This window comes from Oncorhynchus mykiss, chromosome 17 (assembly GCF_057628025.1).
Source record: "Oncorhynchus mykiss isolate SJ-2025 chromosome 17, ASM5762802v1, whole genome shotgun sequence".
In the NCBI taxonomy this organism is placed as follows: Eukaryota; Metazoa; Chordata; class Actinopteri; order Salmoniformes; family Salmonidae; genus Oncorhynchus; species Oncorhynchus mykiss.
The window spans coordinates 59,569,452-59,587,399 of record NC_143038.1 but is presented as its reverse complement, the minus strand read 5'-3'; the positions used below and the strand labels follow the sequence as shown (position 1 = coordinate 59,587,399).

The window sequence follows — 17,948 nt, the reverse complement described above, 5'->3', positions numbered from 1 at the left end:
TCTCTCTCCCCCTTCTACAAAATATTCCGTAGCCATTTTGCGCCAGCCAGCGTAGCCCTGATGATGGGGTCATTTAGATACAGCATTTAATCATCACATCACCTCCATAAGCATCTCCTAATTAGAGTCCTTACAATACAATTTCAGCTTGTAATTAGCCCAGATTGTCTGCTTCCTCTACGTGGCTTATTAGTGGTTGCTCAGCGGGAGGTGAGAATCTCACTGTCATTTGTCAGGGCTGTTAGTGCCGCCCATCTCCCCTCACCCTTGCCAGTCGCCCATCCCCGGGGAGGGGAGGGGGTTGGTTGAAGTGTGTGGGTGTGATCTGCCAGCAGATCAAACAAAGGGAGGCAAACAGAGAGCAGGAAGCTGAGCCGTTAGGGAAGGAGGAGGAGAGGAGAGAGATCCATGAGGAGGAGGTGAAAGAAGTGAAGGATGGAGAAGGAGAAGGAGGTGGAGAGAGAATGAACAGGACGTTTAGCAAACGTTCACGGATCATCTTCAGGGTGGCCCATAATTAAAGCTGTGATCAGCCTAGCCAATGAGGCGTCTTGAGACACTGGATAATTAACAAGCTCCGGTCTGTCTGTCTGTCTGTGTTGTGTTTTGTTTACTCTCTCTCCCAGCTCAACCTGGTGTCCAGCGTCACCCTGTCCAAGACAGCCCCCCATGAGGCCTCACCCCCCCTGAGCCTGCCCCAGACCCCTACCACCCCCACGGCCCCCCTGACGCCCCTGTCCCAGGCCCACTCTGTCATCACCCCCAACAGCATCCACCACAGTGTGGGCCCCATGCGCCGACGTTACTCTGATAAGTACAACATGCCAATCTCCCCAGGTACTGGACCCATATACCCCCCCCCCCTCCCACACACACACACACACACACACACACACACACACACACACACACACATACAATTTCAAATCTATCAGACTGCAAATGGAAATGTTGCGTCTATAATAGCTACTAACTATGGCTTTTGTCTATGTCTGTCTGTATGTTGTGGTTGCTACCCTTGTACAGATATTGTCCAGAACAAAGAGTTCTACATGAATGCTGAAGTCAGACCTCCCTTCACGTATGCCTCGTTAATACGCCAGGTAAGGATCCTCTGCTCGGCTGGCTCCGATCTGCTCTGGGCTGGTAACTTGTAATGCATTTAATCTGTCACTTAAAGGAATAGGGCCTTTAATCTGCTTCAGTGGCTTCCGTCGTTAACAGGGCACGCAGCAGCAAAATATTCAGCCAAGACACAAACTGCTTATTTTTTCCCTATGCCTCCTTGTTAAATTTCAAATACAATTTAGACGTGCAGCGGAAGATTAACCATCTGCAAATGAGTGGAAGAATGCGCTCGGGACAGCCATATATAACAATTACTTTTGATTAAGCATTACAGTGAATGTGATTATGAAATTCATTTCACACAACAGTAGGGATGAACCTGAACCTGTTCTAAGATGGCCAGTCAATTATCGGCCGGCTCGCAGTAATCTGTGATCTCAGGAGTTAATCTGAGCCTGGCGTAATTGCTGGCCTGTAATCTGCCTGAGAAATGTTTTCACTTCCCTCCATTTACACTGCCAAAAGAAATATATTCAAATTGCGAAATTTGAATGGGAACCAGACAGTGTTCCATAAACAAAGCAAGAGGGTACAGATTGTGCACAAAATCACACAGACAGACTGTTGTCTGTGTTCTTTCAGGAGAGCACAGACAACCTGCATGCCACTAGTGAATAATGTTTGTTTTTCAGAGGGAACAAAATGTTAAATGTTGTTTCTGTCTCTTGGTCTTTTCCAGGGTATCCTTGAATCCCCAGAAAAGCAGCTAACACTAAATGAAATTTACAACTGGTTCACACGAATGTTTGCATATTTCAGGCGCAATGCCGCAACATGGAAGGTAAAAATCAGTCTTCACCTTAGACTAATATAAAGGGCAGGGATTGTTGTGTTGATCTTGTGGAATTATACTGAACAAAAATATATAATTCATTGTGCAACTATTTCAAATATTTTACTGAGTTACAGTTCGTATAAGGAAATCAATATTCACAAAACAAAGCAATATTATGCTATTTTTCTTTTCTTGAAGCAAACAGAAACAAATGTTAGCCATCTAAGAGCTAAAGGGCCTATGTCTGTATAATGTTGTTCTGTGGACATTTACAATGCATAAGCTCTCTTGTTTTATGTACACAGAACAAAAATAGAAATGCAAGATGCAACAATTTCAAAGATTTTACTGAGTTACAGTTAATTTAAAGAAATCAGTCAATTGAAATAAATTCATTAGGGCCTAATCTATGGATTTCACATGAATGGGCAGGGCTGCAACAGGTCATGGGGGGGCATAGGCCCACCCACTTGGCAGGCAGGCCCACCTACTGGGGAGCCAGGCCCAGCCAATCATAATGAGTTTGTCCCCACAAAATGGATTTATTACAGACAGAAATACTCCTCAGCACCCCCCCCCCCCCCCCCCCCATACCCCCCAGATGATCCCAAAGGTGAAGAAGCCGGGTGTGGAGGTTCTGGGCTGGCGTGGTTCTTGATATGCCACACCTGTCAGGTAGATGGATTATCTTGGCAAAGAAGAAATGCTCACTAACAGGGATATAAACAAACATTGAGAGAAATAAGCTTTTTGAGCATATGGAAAGTTTCAGGGATTCTTTTATTTCAGCTCATGAAACATGGGACCAACAATTTACATGTTGTCTTTATATTTTTGTTCAGTGTAAATGATAGTGAAATATATCAAGTTTAAATGCAATGAATGAGCCTGTATCCAATTCATAACCTTGCCACATTTATTATATCTAAATAGAACCACTCCTAACACAAACACTGTCCGTTGCCTTGCAGACAAACATATGAGGGAAAACGTTCATTCTTGTAAAAAATCCCCAGCTAATATTTGGAGATGTTTTTGGTGGTGGGTGGCATCGGTTTAACACACCAATGTGCTGCCAGGAACTTCTGGCCGAGACCCTCCCACAGAATTTAAACTGAGAACACCTTATTTCTTTTCCACTGGGCCACACACACACACAGGCAGACAAACCCCAGAGAAAAAGAGAGGGCAGACAAAAAGGAGGAGGAGAGAGAGTAGGAGAGAAGGAGTAAGAGAAAAGAGAGTGATGAAGCATTGAAGGCTACCCTCATAAGGCAAGGAGGGCCTGTAGTGTAGCGTATCCACAGCGCAGCTGTAAGTGAGACCCCCTAGCCCCTCTCCACGGCTCACTGTCCTCCCTCAGCTCTCTAACTGCCTGTTTCCCCTGCCGCTGACAGCCCGACCATAGGGGCACATTTGAGTTATAAACAAAAATCCTACACTGTGACACACTCCTGCATATTGGCGTGCACACACACACAAAAACACACTAAGGTACTCAGATGACAAGGGGCCAATACATTTACAGAGTTCTAATCTCATGTGTCAGTGATTGGTTAATTTAAAAAATGTAACCTTCATACTCAATGGTCTCATGAAAAAGCTTATAATGTAAGCCAACAGCTAAAGCTTTTGGAAGTGTGTCTTCTTCCTTATGGTTAAATTGTAGGTAAAGTCATAACTGAAACTAACAAGTCTAACAGACTGGTTTATTTGATCACTGTCTTTGTTCAGTCTGGGTTTTTGTTATCAAGGTTTTGGTGACTCTTCTCAAATGGCTCATCATAACTTAAGGCTCTGTGAATGATATCTTGAAAGGATGTTGATGAAATGAAACTGTATTGCCATAGTAACTGGAAAATATTTCCACAATCTTTTTCTTGTTTGAAACTTTACTGCCGATAGATCACTGATACTTGAAAAAATTTACAAGGTTCTATCATGTATGTATGTGCCTGTCTAAATGTTTCTTCTCTGAAATGAAATGTTAATGATTAGACGTTTTCGTGTGTTGATAGAATTTTTCTCTCCCTTCTTTTTTTAAACCAACTGCAGAATGCAGTCCGGCATAATCTTAGTCTTCACAAATGTTTTGTGCGAGTAGAAAACGTTAAAGGGGCTGTGTGGACAGTGGATGAACTAGAGTTCCAAAAGAGAAGGCCACAAAAGATCACTGGGTAGGTCTGCTATCTCTGGCTGACTCTCGTGTCTGGCTGGTTGTGGATCTATGGGAAGAGGCTGCTCCATCTCATTGTCTGTGTGCCACGATGCCCCCCAAAGTCCCTGCTTGCTTTGGTGTGCAGCATCCCCCATGCTTTCAGTACTCTGCCGCTGGTGTCGCATCATCACCCACATTGGCTTGTACTTGTTTTCATTTTCATTTTCATTTTGATCCTTACCCTTTCCTCCCTTGTCCCTCTGTCTGTCCATGTGTCTATCTGTCTGTCTGTCCCTGTGTCTATCTGTCTGTCTGTCCTCTGTGCTGTTGTGTTGTGGTCACTGCATCTGCATCTGGCTGCCCTGCTGCTTGTCTCCCACCCAGGGTACCATCCGCACCAACCTTTCCCAGCATAAGTGCTTTGTGAGAGTAGAGGACGAGTTTGGGTCCTTTTGGACTGTTGATGATGAGGAGTTTAAATGCGGCCGCCATATACAGCGAGGCCGGCCTCAGAAATACACAGCTGATGAGAACTTTGATGAGCTCCTAGTACAGTAAGAACGTCTGCCTGGCCCACCCCGCCTCTTGATCCCCAGCTCCCCCCCCCCACTACCTGCATGCTCTGCCTCTGTGTTCCCATCATGCCGCTGTGTTTAGCTCTTCCTTTTTACATCATGCTTTTACAAAAACTGCTTCCATCAACTTGTCTTGTCTTCCTTACAATGAAAACAATTAATTTAAATGAGTCAGTGCATTTTCATTGTGTGATAAAATTACCAGCATTTTATTAAATGAACTACGAGCATTTTCTAAACTAAAGTTGTTGTCTGCAGAAGTCCAGCCTTAGTGAAGAACATCCAGACCAGCTTGGGCTATGGTCCGGCTCTCTCTGCAGCCTTCCAGGTAAATATGAATACTGTCTCAGTATCAAGCTCTATTTACCTTGTACCCTTTCACTGTGAGGGGAAAGAAAGGCAGGAAATAATAAACATAACACTGTCTCCACCTCCGACTCCTGGTCACTCTTACTTGTTTTTGGATGTAGTGCAGGTGGGATGGAGGGAAGTTGAAATGTGCTGACAGTTCTCTTCCGTTTCACTGTTTTAACACTGTGCATGCTTTTCAGGCTTCAATGGCAGAAAACAATATACCTCTATACACTACTGCTTCCATTGGAAGTCCTACCCTCAACTCGCTGGCGAATGCCATCCGAGAGGAGATGATTGGAGCGATGGACCATGGAAACAGCAACGGCAGTGACAGCAGCCTAGGACGGTCTCCCTTGCCAGCTATGTGAGTGGCTCCTTACTTTCTATTTATAGTATCTGTTTAAGACTGAAGGGAAGGAAAGAGTTTCAGCTGGTCACTGATTCAAATAGATCCCAAACAGAATGGATTTGATCAGACATTATTTTAATTATTTTTTTTCAATTACCCCCTTTTACTCCCCAATTTCGATCTTGTCTCATCGCTGCAACTCCCAAACAGGCTCGGGAGGCGAAGGTCGAGTCATGCGTCCTCCGAAACATGACCCATCAAACCATGCTTCTTAACACCCGCCCGCTTAACCCGGAAGCCAGCCGCACCAATGTGTCTGAGGAAACACAGTTCAACTGACGACTGGGGTCAGCCTGCAGGCAACCGGCTCGCCACAAGGAGACGCTAGAGCGCGATGAGCTTAGTAAAACCTCCTCGGTCAAACCCTTGCCTTCCTATGGGACTCCCAATAACGGCTGGTTGTGATACAGCCCGGGATTAAACCCGGGTCTTTAGTGACACCTCTAGTACTGCGATACAGTACCTTAGACCGCTGAGCCACTCGGGATGCCCAAACACATTTTTTGATCTAGCATTTTAATATCACCAAAAATGCCTTAAAATTGGATGTTACATGTAAATAACATATTTAAGGAACATGAAACAATGCTAAATAAAATAAGGATGACATTGGAGCGGTTGAATGAAAGGTCAGAACTGTGACTATGGCTGTAGCCTTCCCTGAAAAAGGAAACTCCAAAGCCAGGCAGGCCGGGAAGAAAAGACTGGAGCCCTCTTGTTATTTCAACACAAAGTTTATAACTCTCCTTTATTACGGTTTAAAAAATTGTCCTACTGTCGGCTGAGTCCCGCCATAATCACCCCTCCAATTTAAAAAAAAATATTTACAAAATGCCAGAACACAAAGTGAAAGAGCTGTTGTCTCCTCTACACTGAAACATGAGTTAGAACACATTCAAAACCCTCTCGGTTGTCGAAAGAAAAAAAAAAAAAAAAAAACGTAATTAGTCTAGAAGAAATAGTCCAAGGTTCCCATGTAGGAAAACTGTGGTCTGCCTGGAAACCGCAGTTCCCTATTCACTTGTTGTATAGCACTGTCTTCTATGTTCTAAGCCTAAAATAATATGGGGCAGGCAGCATAATTTCCAGATGTGGGGCAGACCACTGATGTGCAGCTCTGCTAGATTTAGGGATGTGAAATATCTCAGCTAGAGGGAAATTGTGCCTGAAAACAAAAAGGTGCAGTAATGAGCTTGTGGCGAAATGGAGGAAAGTGCCATCCCTAATCACTGGGAACATAGCTTTGGGCATCGCTCTGGAACAGGAAAGGCAGAGACAGGATGGGTGTGCTGGCCCAAAGGCTGCCTCATCTCTCTCCCTCTCTTTATCTTGAGGCTGATAAAACCCATATACTGAGCTATTTTCACAATATGTATGTGGATAAGCTTTATATAAGAACAAAATGCATCAGAGCGTAAAACTTCAGTGCATTCGTGCAAAGCACCATTTCTTCTATCTTCTATGAAGCAGCACGCCTTCAAACAAAAGTTCAGGTTTACTTGCTAGCACCTCTATTGCTCTAAAGCCAGCTCCCTCTCTCCTCTCCATTCTCCAAGAGACACACCTCACACAAGCTACAGAATCACTACATCCTCATCCCACACAAACCAAACCTAGCTCATAGACCCAACGTCTTACAGGTCTTCACCTGGCTTACAGACAACTACTGGCTATAGAGTGGTCCAGGCCTTACATGTGTTTACCAGCTGTCTAGCTCAAAGCCCTGCATGGTGTTAGACAGAGTTAGACTTTTACTACAGAGAAGAAACCAGGGCTTTTCTCTTTTACAGGCTGACTATAATCAGGTATCCAGACCCAGCCAGCTAATTAGCAGAGTGTGGAGTCAGCATGCAGTTCAATAGCATAATAATAACAATTTCATGTTTGCCCTGCAGCCAGGGATTGAGACCTGAGGCGATGTGACTTGTGAAGTTACTTTGATCTGAAACCAATAGAAAAGCTAACTTTACTTTTTCCCCTGTTTTATAATCAGACCTACACTAAATGTGTCAGCTCATTAGCATAGAAATGTCTCCATCAAAATATTTGCATATCACGTAAGACATTTGTGCGTAAATAAATTAGATGAGTCTGGGGGGACAGAGAACATGCTTGTCCCTGGTCGCTGTTCAAAATGGGCTCAGCGTCTCCTACTGACGCCGTACAGCACGGGGTTGGCACTACAGGTTAGAATGGGAAATATCCTGCAGCTTCTCATAATGTTTTCATTTTTTCCCTCCTCTCTGCACTAGTCGGGCCTCCTTCCCGTGCGCTTTATTCCTGCGGTGTTTCTGTAATGAGAAATTTGGCAGATCTCGTAGAGCCCCCTTTGCCCAGGCAGTGGGCTGGGTTCATGTTTTGCCTTGTTTACAACTGACAGCGTTATTATTCTCTTAAGGGCTCTCTTTCTTATCACAGTGTTGTGTTGAGCTCGCCTTTCTGCTCTGCTCTCGCGCCTTCCTGCCAGCGCTTTTCTTCCATTATTGACACTTGGTGAAAATATGCATTAATTTTGGAGTTTAAAGCATGTATAGCGGTGTCTGGTCGCTGTGTTTGCTTGAAGTTGATTAATGATAGAAGCCGGCTCGGGGTCGTCCTCTGGAGACCCGCCTCGCAGGTTGTGCATGTTAACGAGTAGGAAGAGGAACACACAGCGCTCGCTGTCACTGATCTACCGCCACCAGGAAGCTGACAACAGCCCACTCTCTCCCTCCGCAGAGTCCATTCTCCTCTCTCCCCGTCACACGTTGTTAATCTTCCTCATTTATCAGTTCTAAGTGAATACCCTGTTGTCGGCTGCTATGAAAATAAAGCCTGCAGGTTTCCCGGGATTGGAATACCTTAAAAGAAGGTGAAGTTATCAACACCAGCCAAGAGAGGCCCATCTCAGAGATTCATTCGAGCCACTCGTTTGTTTTTGTTCCTCCTTTCTCTTTTAAATCTGAATCAATACATGTCTGTGATTCTCTTTTGAGGAGGGAATGAAAGGTTCAACAAGGGATTAACCAACTAAAGATAAACTGGAACATCCACTGTCTGTTTGTGTTCTGTTTCCATGCAGGCATCACATTAAAGAGGAACCGCTGGACCCGGAGGACCACGAAGGCCCCCTCTCCCTGGTGACGACGGCCAACCACAGTCCAGATTTCGATCACCACAGAGATTACGATGACGACCAGGGCCACGATGACATGCTGTAAGGTCGGGCCCCCAGGGGCCCCTCCCAGAGGCAGAACTAACCTTAGTCATCTGTGAGACGCCACAACGTCACAGATAATACAGATACAAGACTGCAGTCTCAGTCCTCTGATGACAGCTATCAAATGTTTCCAATTGACTTTTAGTGCCATTAAATACATAGTGAAAAACACAAGAAAGAGAATACGTCCCACTTGGGAGTATTTTTGATTTATATCTACTTTTTGGTTTAAGTGAACGAAAATAAGAAAAAAGTAATTTCTACTCTACATGCGTTGGATGGACATGTTTGGTACTGGGGATGACTTCTTGGTCAGCATTCTGGCTTCAAATCCAGGATGGACTTGGACTTGCACTGTGCAGCCAGTATGAACTTGGACCTGCACTGTGCAGCCAGTATGGATTGCATACAGCCCACTCAACCACACTGAGCATGGACTGCAGAGGGGTTCTCTCTCTCACACACACACACACAAACACATGCCCATAAACTCAAGAGATATTGAATGACGTTTAATTTACGCTCTGTGTGTGTGTGTGTGTGTGTGTGTGTGTGTGTGTGTGTGTGTGTGTGTGTGTGTGTGTGTGTGTGTGTGTGTGTGTGTGTGTGTGTGTGTGTGTGTGTGTGTGTGGGTAGATTTTGTTCATGGTCACTGCCTTCAAAATTTCATTGGTTTGCTTCCATCTAGGGTGGGAGGGATGTTTTTTGGTGTGTTTTGAGGGTGAGGGGTTTAAAATATGTATTTTCCATTGTTTATTGTTGTTGCATTTGATTTCTGTAACTGATCAGACCTCATGCCCATGCTGTGGAGATTCTGTATGGTCAGCACTTAATGATGGATGTTTAGGATTTCCTTTCTTGTTGTTTCCTCTCTTTTTTTTTTACATGAAGCAGAATGTCAAATACCATGTAGTATTTTTCTGTCATTTGTTCCACATGCTTCAGAATGCCACCCCTCTAACATGTAGTCCATCCTCATCGCATCCCCCCAAGCTCATCAAGTCCATCCTCATTGCATCCCCCCAAGCTCATCAAGTCCATCCTCATCGCATCCCCCCAAGCTCATCAAGTCCATCCACAATGCACTACTCGTAATGAAGGCTCTCTCCACGCATCAATGAAGTTTAATTTAAGATGGGAATGAATGACAGAGAAATCATGCAGGTTATGATTTATCCTCATTCAATTATATTTTAAAACAGCCCTTCAGGGCAGTGCGTTAGCTGCAACCAAATTTCTGATCATTCGCAAGCTCCCAGTTTAAGAAAGAAAATCAAATGTCAGGTGTGTATTACAAAGATAATATTTTAGACCAACTAATTGTGATTCCTGAACACAACTCTCATTGTAGTTCAAGCATGTATAGTTTTCCACACTGTAATTTCAGTCATGGAAGGATTGTTTGGCCTTGCTTGAAGATATCAAAGTTATTTTTTTTTACCATATGCATGACCAGTTGGCTCTCAAATTTGTTTGTGATTATTAATAATTACACACATCAGATGAAATATTCATGTTCTTAATTTAGGGATAATCCCAAAAACTGGCAATAAGACCTGATCATTGCTTCATTCCAGTATTGGCAGACATGTTATGCCCCCAGAAACCCACACACCACAAGGTAACTGATGATCTGGGTACTGTTTGGGGTCAACATCAGCAGACCCCAATGACTAAGTCAGAGTAGTGATGTAGACCCTGCAATAGGGTGGATGGGATTGATGCTGGGGCTGTGAGGCTGAATACAAATGGGCTTGATCCTACTGTAGTGTTGGTTTATGATATGAAACAGGCTCATACAAAGACTCACAAACATTACTTTTTAAAGACTGCAACCAACCACTTTGCATTTTTTATTTATTATTATTTCTTTTTTTTATTTGTAACTTTTGTTTTTAGTTGTTGATGTTTCTAAAATCTTGTTCTGTGACTACCAAAGATAAACTACAAAGTAAAAACAATGTTCTCTGTTTCATGCAATAGCAGATAAGGCCAAATATCCTCCATTCTCTCCCATTGGCTGTGAAAGGATCTAAAGATGGAGTATAGTCTCAACTGTGTCAATCCAATTGCACATTGATTAGAGAGGACGCTTCTCAAGCTGTCTGACTGTCATTAGCTTTAAAGCCAAAGGAGTCTCTTGTTGAGTGCAGTAGCTGCAGGACTTTGCAGTGACCACAACTGAAAGAGAGATACAGAGAGTCAGACAAACATTATGACCAAATTAGGGGAACATATTCTTTGGGCCAACGAGAGGAAAAGGCATCACTCTGTCTATCAGCAGCAGATTGCTGTGCAACCTAGGGGGATGAAAGGAGATTATGGTAATAATGAGGATGGCAATGATTTAGCAGTAGACAGGAGAGCTTTGTAGAGAACAATGTGAAAAGGATTCTATACTTCAACTGGACCACCCAATGATTAAATATTTTGTTTTATTTTTTATTCTTTATGAATTTGTATCCTTTCCAATGATTGTATGCCACTTTTGAGTGAGTCCTGCTATCTTGACGGGATTCTACTGTTCTTTGTTAACATTGGTAAGGCTTTATGATTGTGTTTAGTTTCTGTCAACATATTACTTTTTATATTAAAAAACACTCCTGTCAACTAATAAGCTGGGTACAGGGTACTTTATGGCAGTTATTTGAACATTCCACCATGCATTTATATTACACATAAAAAGGGCAGTCTGTGGTTTTCAGAAAATGTATTTAATAACCATTATCATGCAGCTGTGGGATGGGTCAGCAACAGATGGACTGGGATCGTGAGAACAACTTGAGCTCATCCAAATCTAGTCTCTTGCTGGTTTGCTTGGTATTGTAAAGGGGGAGATTTGAACATTCTCAGTATGTGTAGCTTGACATTACTAAAGATAACAGCCTGCGAAAACTGTATGCATACCTCAGTTCCAACCTATAGGGAATAATTCAATGAAAAGTGAAAAAAATGTTTCACCCAGTTGTACTTTGTTCTATGTCTTGCATGTGTAGTCTAAAACTGGAGAGAGAGATTTTTTGTAAAAAACACCCCAAAAAAGAATATGAATATAAAATTAGACCTTGTTTATCTTGAGGGTCTCACAATCCAAACCTTAGGCCTTTTTTCATTAAGAAATCACCCAGCTTTATTTGATCCCATTTTCCACAATCTATTGTCATTTGTTTGGTCATGGGCTTTCCAACAGTAGGGTGTACGTACATGTCAGTATAGCCTTGTCTTTTTCTTGTCATTTTCTTTCCTTGTGTCTTTCAAAGATCAAAAATGCATTTGTGTTATTCTTTTGGCTTTATCACAACGGCTTTGTATGAACTATAAAATAGCTATGAAAACTGCTGTATGTATTGGAATAGCAAACTGTGCTGCAGATGTATTTTACTTAGTAATCCTTGCTTAAAAAGTCATACATGCAGACATCTGTGTGAGATGGGCGGGGCAGGGTGGGGGATTATCCCAGATTGTGGATTTGAAACTGTAAAATAGAAAACAGACTTTTCTCTGTTATCATTGACCTAAGGATTTTGTACAGATTGTTTTCTTCCGTGTGTTAAGCTGTTTTTGATACTTCCTTTTGACGGTCTAACCACTGCCTTCTGTGGCTAGAAACATTAGTGCTCGGAGAAATGGCAGACAGGTATATTTCCTCTACAAGACGGAGATATCTTGCATGACTAATTCCAGGGTCACAGAGATGAAAAATAATGGTTAAGTGGTCAGTAATAATATAAGGGTGTATCAATCTAATGATATTTTATATGAAACAAATAGGGAAAAGAAGAAAAATATGCAGTGCCAAGATGTAAAGAATATTTGTTAAATGCTTTGTTTTTTCCCCAGAAGAATCCATTCATTCCTACATATATTATCAAAGATGTGTCATCATCATGTTCAGTACATTCTCATTAGGTGAAATACATATCGCTTTTTAGTTGGCCTCTCAATATCTATATCTCAATTGTTTGGAAATGTTTCTCTTTTGATCAGTAAAAATCAAGCACAGCAGGTGCTTAAGTGGAGCACAAAGGTTAAAGGCTAAAAGTCGGATGTGAATCGGACTCTGTACTCATCCTTGATATATGTTGATTGTAAAACAAGAAATATCAGTAACCTTATGACTTTGCTGTGCTCTGTGTAGGTGGCATTAGATTTCCCCTCAAGACACTTGCAGCCATGCTAATTTACCACGGTTCCATCAATCATGACCACCCCACTGTCATTCACCACTGTGTTGTACCATCACCCTCTTAACCCATGCTTCTGGAGGAGGGATGGAGGGAGGAGGGATGGAGAGAGGAAGGAGGGTACAGTAGAGCAGCTGTCACAGTGCTTTAATGCAGCAGCTAAGTTAGTTTTCTGTTGAAGCTGTACTCTGTAGTTTTCTGTTTATTAACTAAAGATCCTGCTCATCACCTCCACCATCAGTCTGTAATCTCCTCATCATTCCTGGTCTGTCTGATGCAGACTATTTTGTTGTACAGTCAGTCTCAGTAACTGACGTAAGCTTTCTAAAAATGCAATAAAATGCTGGTTGTTCATGTTTGTTATCTGAAGTCCTTTCTTACTTGGTTTAAATGGCAGGGATCTGTATACAAAAAGCACTGAAATGATAGTTGCTTTGTCCGTGTGTACCAACGCAGGATGCAGAAAGGATAAAAGGCAACTTGATAATTCATTTATTTACAGAGTCATGTTATCTTACCATAGCAAGTGGGTACTTTATACTCCAAAAATCTCCCCACAGCGATTCCACCTATACACTGATATTGTAATTTTTCAATTTTTTAAGTGCACAGATACAGGCCTGTTTGTCATCTTCTGCAGGACTTATGAGTCTGTGATGGTGACCATCATCATTTCAGCCTCAACATTAAATTATCTTGTGATTAAAAAGAGCAATTTAGGTAACAGCATTTGATGAGCTATAAATTGTAACTGCATTAAAATTCCAGAAATATTAGCGATATGGATTTCTTGATGGGAATGAATGCTGATGACCAAGACTTGCTTTTTTAATAATGGAAGCACAGGTCATGTTGGCTACAAAACAGGAGACAGAGATCAAGTCTAAGCACTTTTAATCTTGTGAAACAAGCGATTACAAATAGTTCCATTGAGTCATTAAAAAGCTTTAGGTGACATAAATTGTTTCTCGCTTAGCTTATTGCTCCTATACATAAGTATATTTAAGCAATAAGGCCCAAGGAGGTGTGGTATATGGCCAACATACCATGGCTAAGGGCTTTTCCTACGCATTACGCAAAGCGGAGTGCTTGGACACAGCCCTCAGCAGTGGTATATTGGCTATATATCACAAACCCCGGAGGTGCCTTATTGCTATTATAAACTGGTTACCAACGTAATTAGAGCCCATGGTATACGGTCTGATATACCACAGCTGTCAGCCAATCAGTATTCAGGGCTCGAACCACCCAGTTAATAATATTAATTAAAGCCATTGAAAGACTAGATTTAATGGAAAAATATAGAAAATCACGAATAATCTTTTTGCAGGCAATATTTTATCTAGTTTGAGGTCCTGAATTTCCTTGTTGTATCTCCAGTGGTGTGCTTTCAAGAGACTTGTAGTTTGGATGATTACGAGGTTTTTGTGATTTTTCTATGACTGGAAGTTACCTGATCTAAAAAGGAGTGGTAGTCTATGCAGGGTAACTGTACAATTCATCCATGCATGCTCTCAAACACTTCATTTACACAACATATCTGCTATTTTAATGTCATACCAGCATGTAAACAACACAAAACAACCCAACTGCCACGCCCTGGCCATAGAGAGGCTTTTTATTCTATTTTGGTTAGGCCAGGGTGTGACTAGGGTGGGCGTTCTATGTTCTTTTTTCTATGGTTTTGTTCTATGTTTTGTTTTCTAGTTTTGGCCTGGTATGGTTCCCAATCAGAGGCAGCTGTCAATCGTTGTCTCTGATTGAGAACCATACTTAGGCAGCCTGTTTTCCCACTATGGGTTGTGGGTAGTTATTTTCTGTTTAGTGTGTTTTGCACCTGACGGAGCTGTTTCGGTTCTTTATTTTGTTCCTTGTTGTATTTGGTGTTCAGTTTATTAAAATAATGATGAGCACTTACCACGCTGCATCTTGGTCCTCACCTTCTTCCACCAACGGTCGTTACACCAACTGTCATTATAAACTCAATGTGTCAATTGTGTGTTAATATATGTATAGTTAGCATGAATAGAAAGCAATAATTTAGTGTGCATCAAATAACATGCTGGTCTTACTTTGATTACATCCAAGGTTGCGTGGCATGCTGCTGAAATATACAACCCTGAGTGAGGAAAAATCATTTTAGCCTAACAAAGTTGTGGTGCTCATCCATCAACATGCATCTGCTGTGGTAAGAAAACACAATATTAAATCAAACCACTAATCATTCATTTCACTTTTTCAAAAGAATGAATGGAGTTATGGGCTTTGCTGTGTTGTGATGCTGCATGTGATACAGATGTCTCCATTCATCAATCATCAAACATCTATCAAAAAAGTGAAGCAATTATTTATATCGTAACACAATATGAACGATCATTGTATGAATATGATATGGTTAAAAACAACTCATATTGGAAGAAACCCTACTTACAACTATCCAGTCATCATTGGTGTGTACTCACATTTCAGTCACTGTAGTATACTAGAGTTGCATAGAGATATTATATGACTAGGACCAAACCCACCTCAGAGAAATCCAATGGGCAGATTAGCCAGTCTTCCTGCTTATTTCTATTGGATTACACAACTTGATTCCTGCTTTCCATTTCATTGTAATTAAAGCATTGCAGAGCAACAGCTACCCACACATGAGGTTTATGTGTGGTTCAGTTGGTAGAGCCTGGCACTTGCAACAAGGGTTGTGGGTTAGATTCCCGTTGGGGCCATTCATAAGTATAATTTATACACGCATGATTGCAAGTCTCTTTGGATAAAAGTGTCTGCTAATATGGCATATTTTATTATATATTAGTCGGCAAAGCTGGCAAATTCTTAATATTGCAATGTGGGATTTAGCATCCCTGCAGTATTTGCTATTCATGGTTTGATGTAAAAACGTGTTTATCAAGAAGGGCTAGAGGCGTTGATGTGCAATAGACCTGCCTGTAATTAGATTCCAATTATTTGTCTGTTTCTGATATTGTAAACTGGCACTTACCACGTCAGTTAAATTGACACACTGCGCTGCTTGGTTTACTCTGTAATTAAAACATGTTCTGTTAATTAGATGATGACCACTTTATTCCAGGGCTCTTGTGTTTGGTCTTTTCTGTAGCGGTGCTGTTTGGATCATGAGTTGCCAGACGCTTCGCTAATCAGCCCTTGTTTTGTTTCAATTACCACCTGCTGTTCAAAAGGCATGCCTGGATGCCCCCTCCCCCAGTCTAAACAAGGCTGGGCTTGCATGGCTCCCAGCTCCCAGCCCCAGCTCCAACAGTACACATATTAATACCCGCCTGGCGTGGATTTCTTCATCATTAGGAGCCACATCTAGGTTTCAAAGAGAGTCGAAGCAATTAAAAGGAAAGTTAGGAAGGGCTGATTAAAGAATAAATGTACTTATCACATCAGGTATAGCACTCCTCTGTGTGTAGCCAACACTAACTAGTCCTGTTAGGTAAATAACAAAGTTCCTTGTATTCTATACACCATTACAGAGGAGAGGAAACTGTTGTGCCTTGTAATACTGACAACATGACAGCTGGCGTGTAGGCTTGTGTGATAGTGAATGGTTGGGGCATGCTTTAATACAGGTGTATCAAGAAGTACCGTATACAATCCTTTGCCAAATACATTACATGGCCAAAAGTATGTGGATACCACTTCAAATTAGTGGATTCAGCTATTTCAGCCACACCCGTAGGTGTATCGAACTGAGCACACAGCCATGCAATCTCCATAGACAAACACTGGCAGTAGAATGGCGCGTACTGAACCGTTCAGTGACATTCAACGTGGCACCGTCATAGGATGCCAGCTTTCAAAAAAATCAGTTCGTCAAATTTCTGCCCTGCTTCTCGGGTCAACTGTAAGTGCTGTTATTGTGAAGTGGAAACGTCTAGGAGCAACAACAGAACAACAGGTCAGACGCGAAGTGGTAGGCCACACAAGCTCACAGAATGGGACCACCGAGTACTGAAGCATGTAGCACGTCGAAATTGTCTGTCCTCAGTAGCAACACTCACTGTCGAGTTCCAAACTGCCTCTGGAAGCAACGTCAGCACAATAACTGCTCGTCGGGATCTTCATGAAATGGGTTTCCATGGCCGAGCAGCCGCACACAATCCTAAGATCACCATGCGCTATGCCAAGCGTTGGCTGGAGTGGTGTAAAGCTCGTCGCCATTGGACTCTCTGGAGTGATGCACCATGCTTCACCATCTGTAAGTCCGACGGACAAATCTGGGTTTGTTGGATGCCAGGAGAAAGCTACCTGCCTGAATGCATAGTGCCAACTGTAAAGCTTGGTGGTGGAGGAGGAACAATGGTCTGGGACTGTTTTTCATGCTTTGGGCTAGGCCCCTTTGTTCCAGTGAAGGGAAATCTTAATACTACAGCATACAATGACATTCTACACAATTCTGTGCTTCCAAATTTGTGGCAACAGTTTCGGGAAGGCCCTTTCCTGTTTCAGCATGACAATGCCCTCGTGCATTGTTTGTCGAGATCGGTGTGGAAGAACTTGACTGGCATGCACAGAGCCATGACCTCAACCCCATCGAATACCTTTGGGATGAATTGGAACGTCAACTGCAAGCCAGGCCTAATCGTCTAACATCAGTGCCCGACATCACTAATGCTCTTGTAGCTGATAGGAATCAAGTCCCCTGCAGAAATGTTCCAACATCTAGTGAAAAGCCTTCCCAAAAGAGGGGAGGCTGTTATAGAAGCAAAGGGGAGAACAACTCGATATTCATGCCCATGATTTTAGAATGAGATGTTCGTGTATGTCAGTAAGTTATCCCAGATGGTTTCTGGTCTCCTATCCTTAGCATGAATCAGTCAGATAAAGCAAACTCACCTCACCCATCACCTTATTGTGTTCCAATGGCTTCCCATCACCTCTAAACAAGGAAACTGCAAATAAGAAATGTATTGTCAATGTCAGGCCCAATTTTCATAGATGTACCCAACAACTTCAAGGGGAGATTGTAGATAGGATAGACGTCTGGTGCTTCTGTATAATAGTACATACATACTGTCCCGTTGTCTGTACAAGCAAGTCAATGGCCTTTAAGAAGTAGGTGGGTATCTGACAATTGCATCATTACATGTGACTGTGGTATTGACTGCAGGTATCTGTGTTCTTCTCTTTGTCTAAACCCCA

The 17,948-nt window shown here is 42.3% G+C and overlaps 1 protein-coding gene across 33 annotated transcripts in view; it reads left to right on the top strand.

Annotated features, from left to right (window-relative positions):
• Positions 1–13,136, top strand: part of foxp1b (forkhead box P1b) — a 232,673-nt gene extending 219,537 nt beyond the window's left edge. For 20 of the 33 annotated variants that reach the window (XM_090206154.1, XM_090206144.1, XM_090206145.1 and 17 more), the window contains 7 exons: positions 627–837; positions 1,027–1,103; positions 1,808–1,909; positions 3,959–4,080; positions 4,895–4,964; positions 5,188–5,354; positions 8,461–13,136. In XM_090206154.1, coding sequence (XP_090062280.1) covers positions 627–837; positions 1,027–1,103; positions 1,808–1,909; positions 3,959–4,080; positions 4,895–4,964; positions 5,188–5,354; positions 8,461–8,599 — 888 coding nt within the window. In that variant the 3' untranslated portion in view covers positions 8,600–13,136. Of the gene's footprint in view, positions 1–626; positions 838–1,026; positions 1,104–1,807; positions 1,910–3,958; positions 4,081–4,445; positions 4,616–4,894; positions 4,965–5,187; positions 6,343–8,460 lie in introns of those variants that run through there. The other 13 variants (XM_090206153.1, XM_090206149.1, XM_090206152.1 and 10 more) reach the window with 3 other exon arrangements.
• Positions 13,137–17,948: the final 4,812 nt, after the last annotated feature.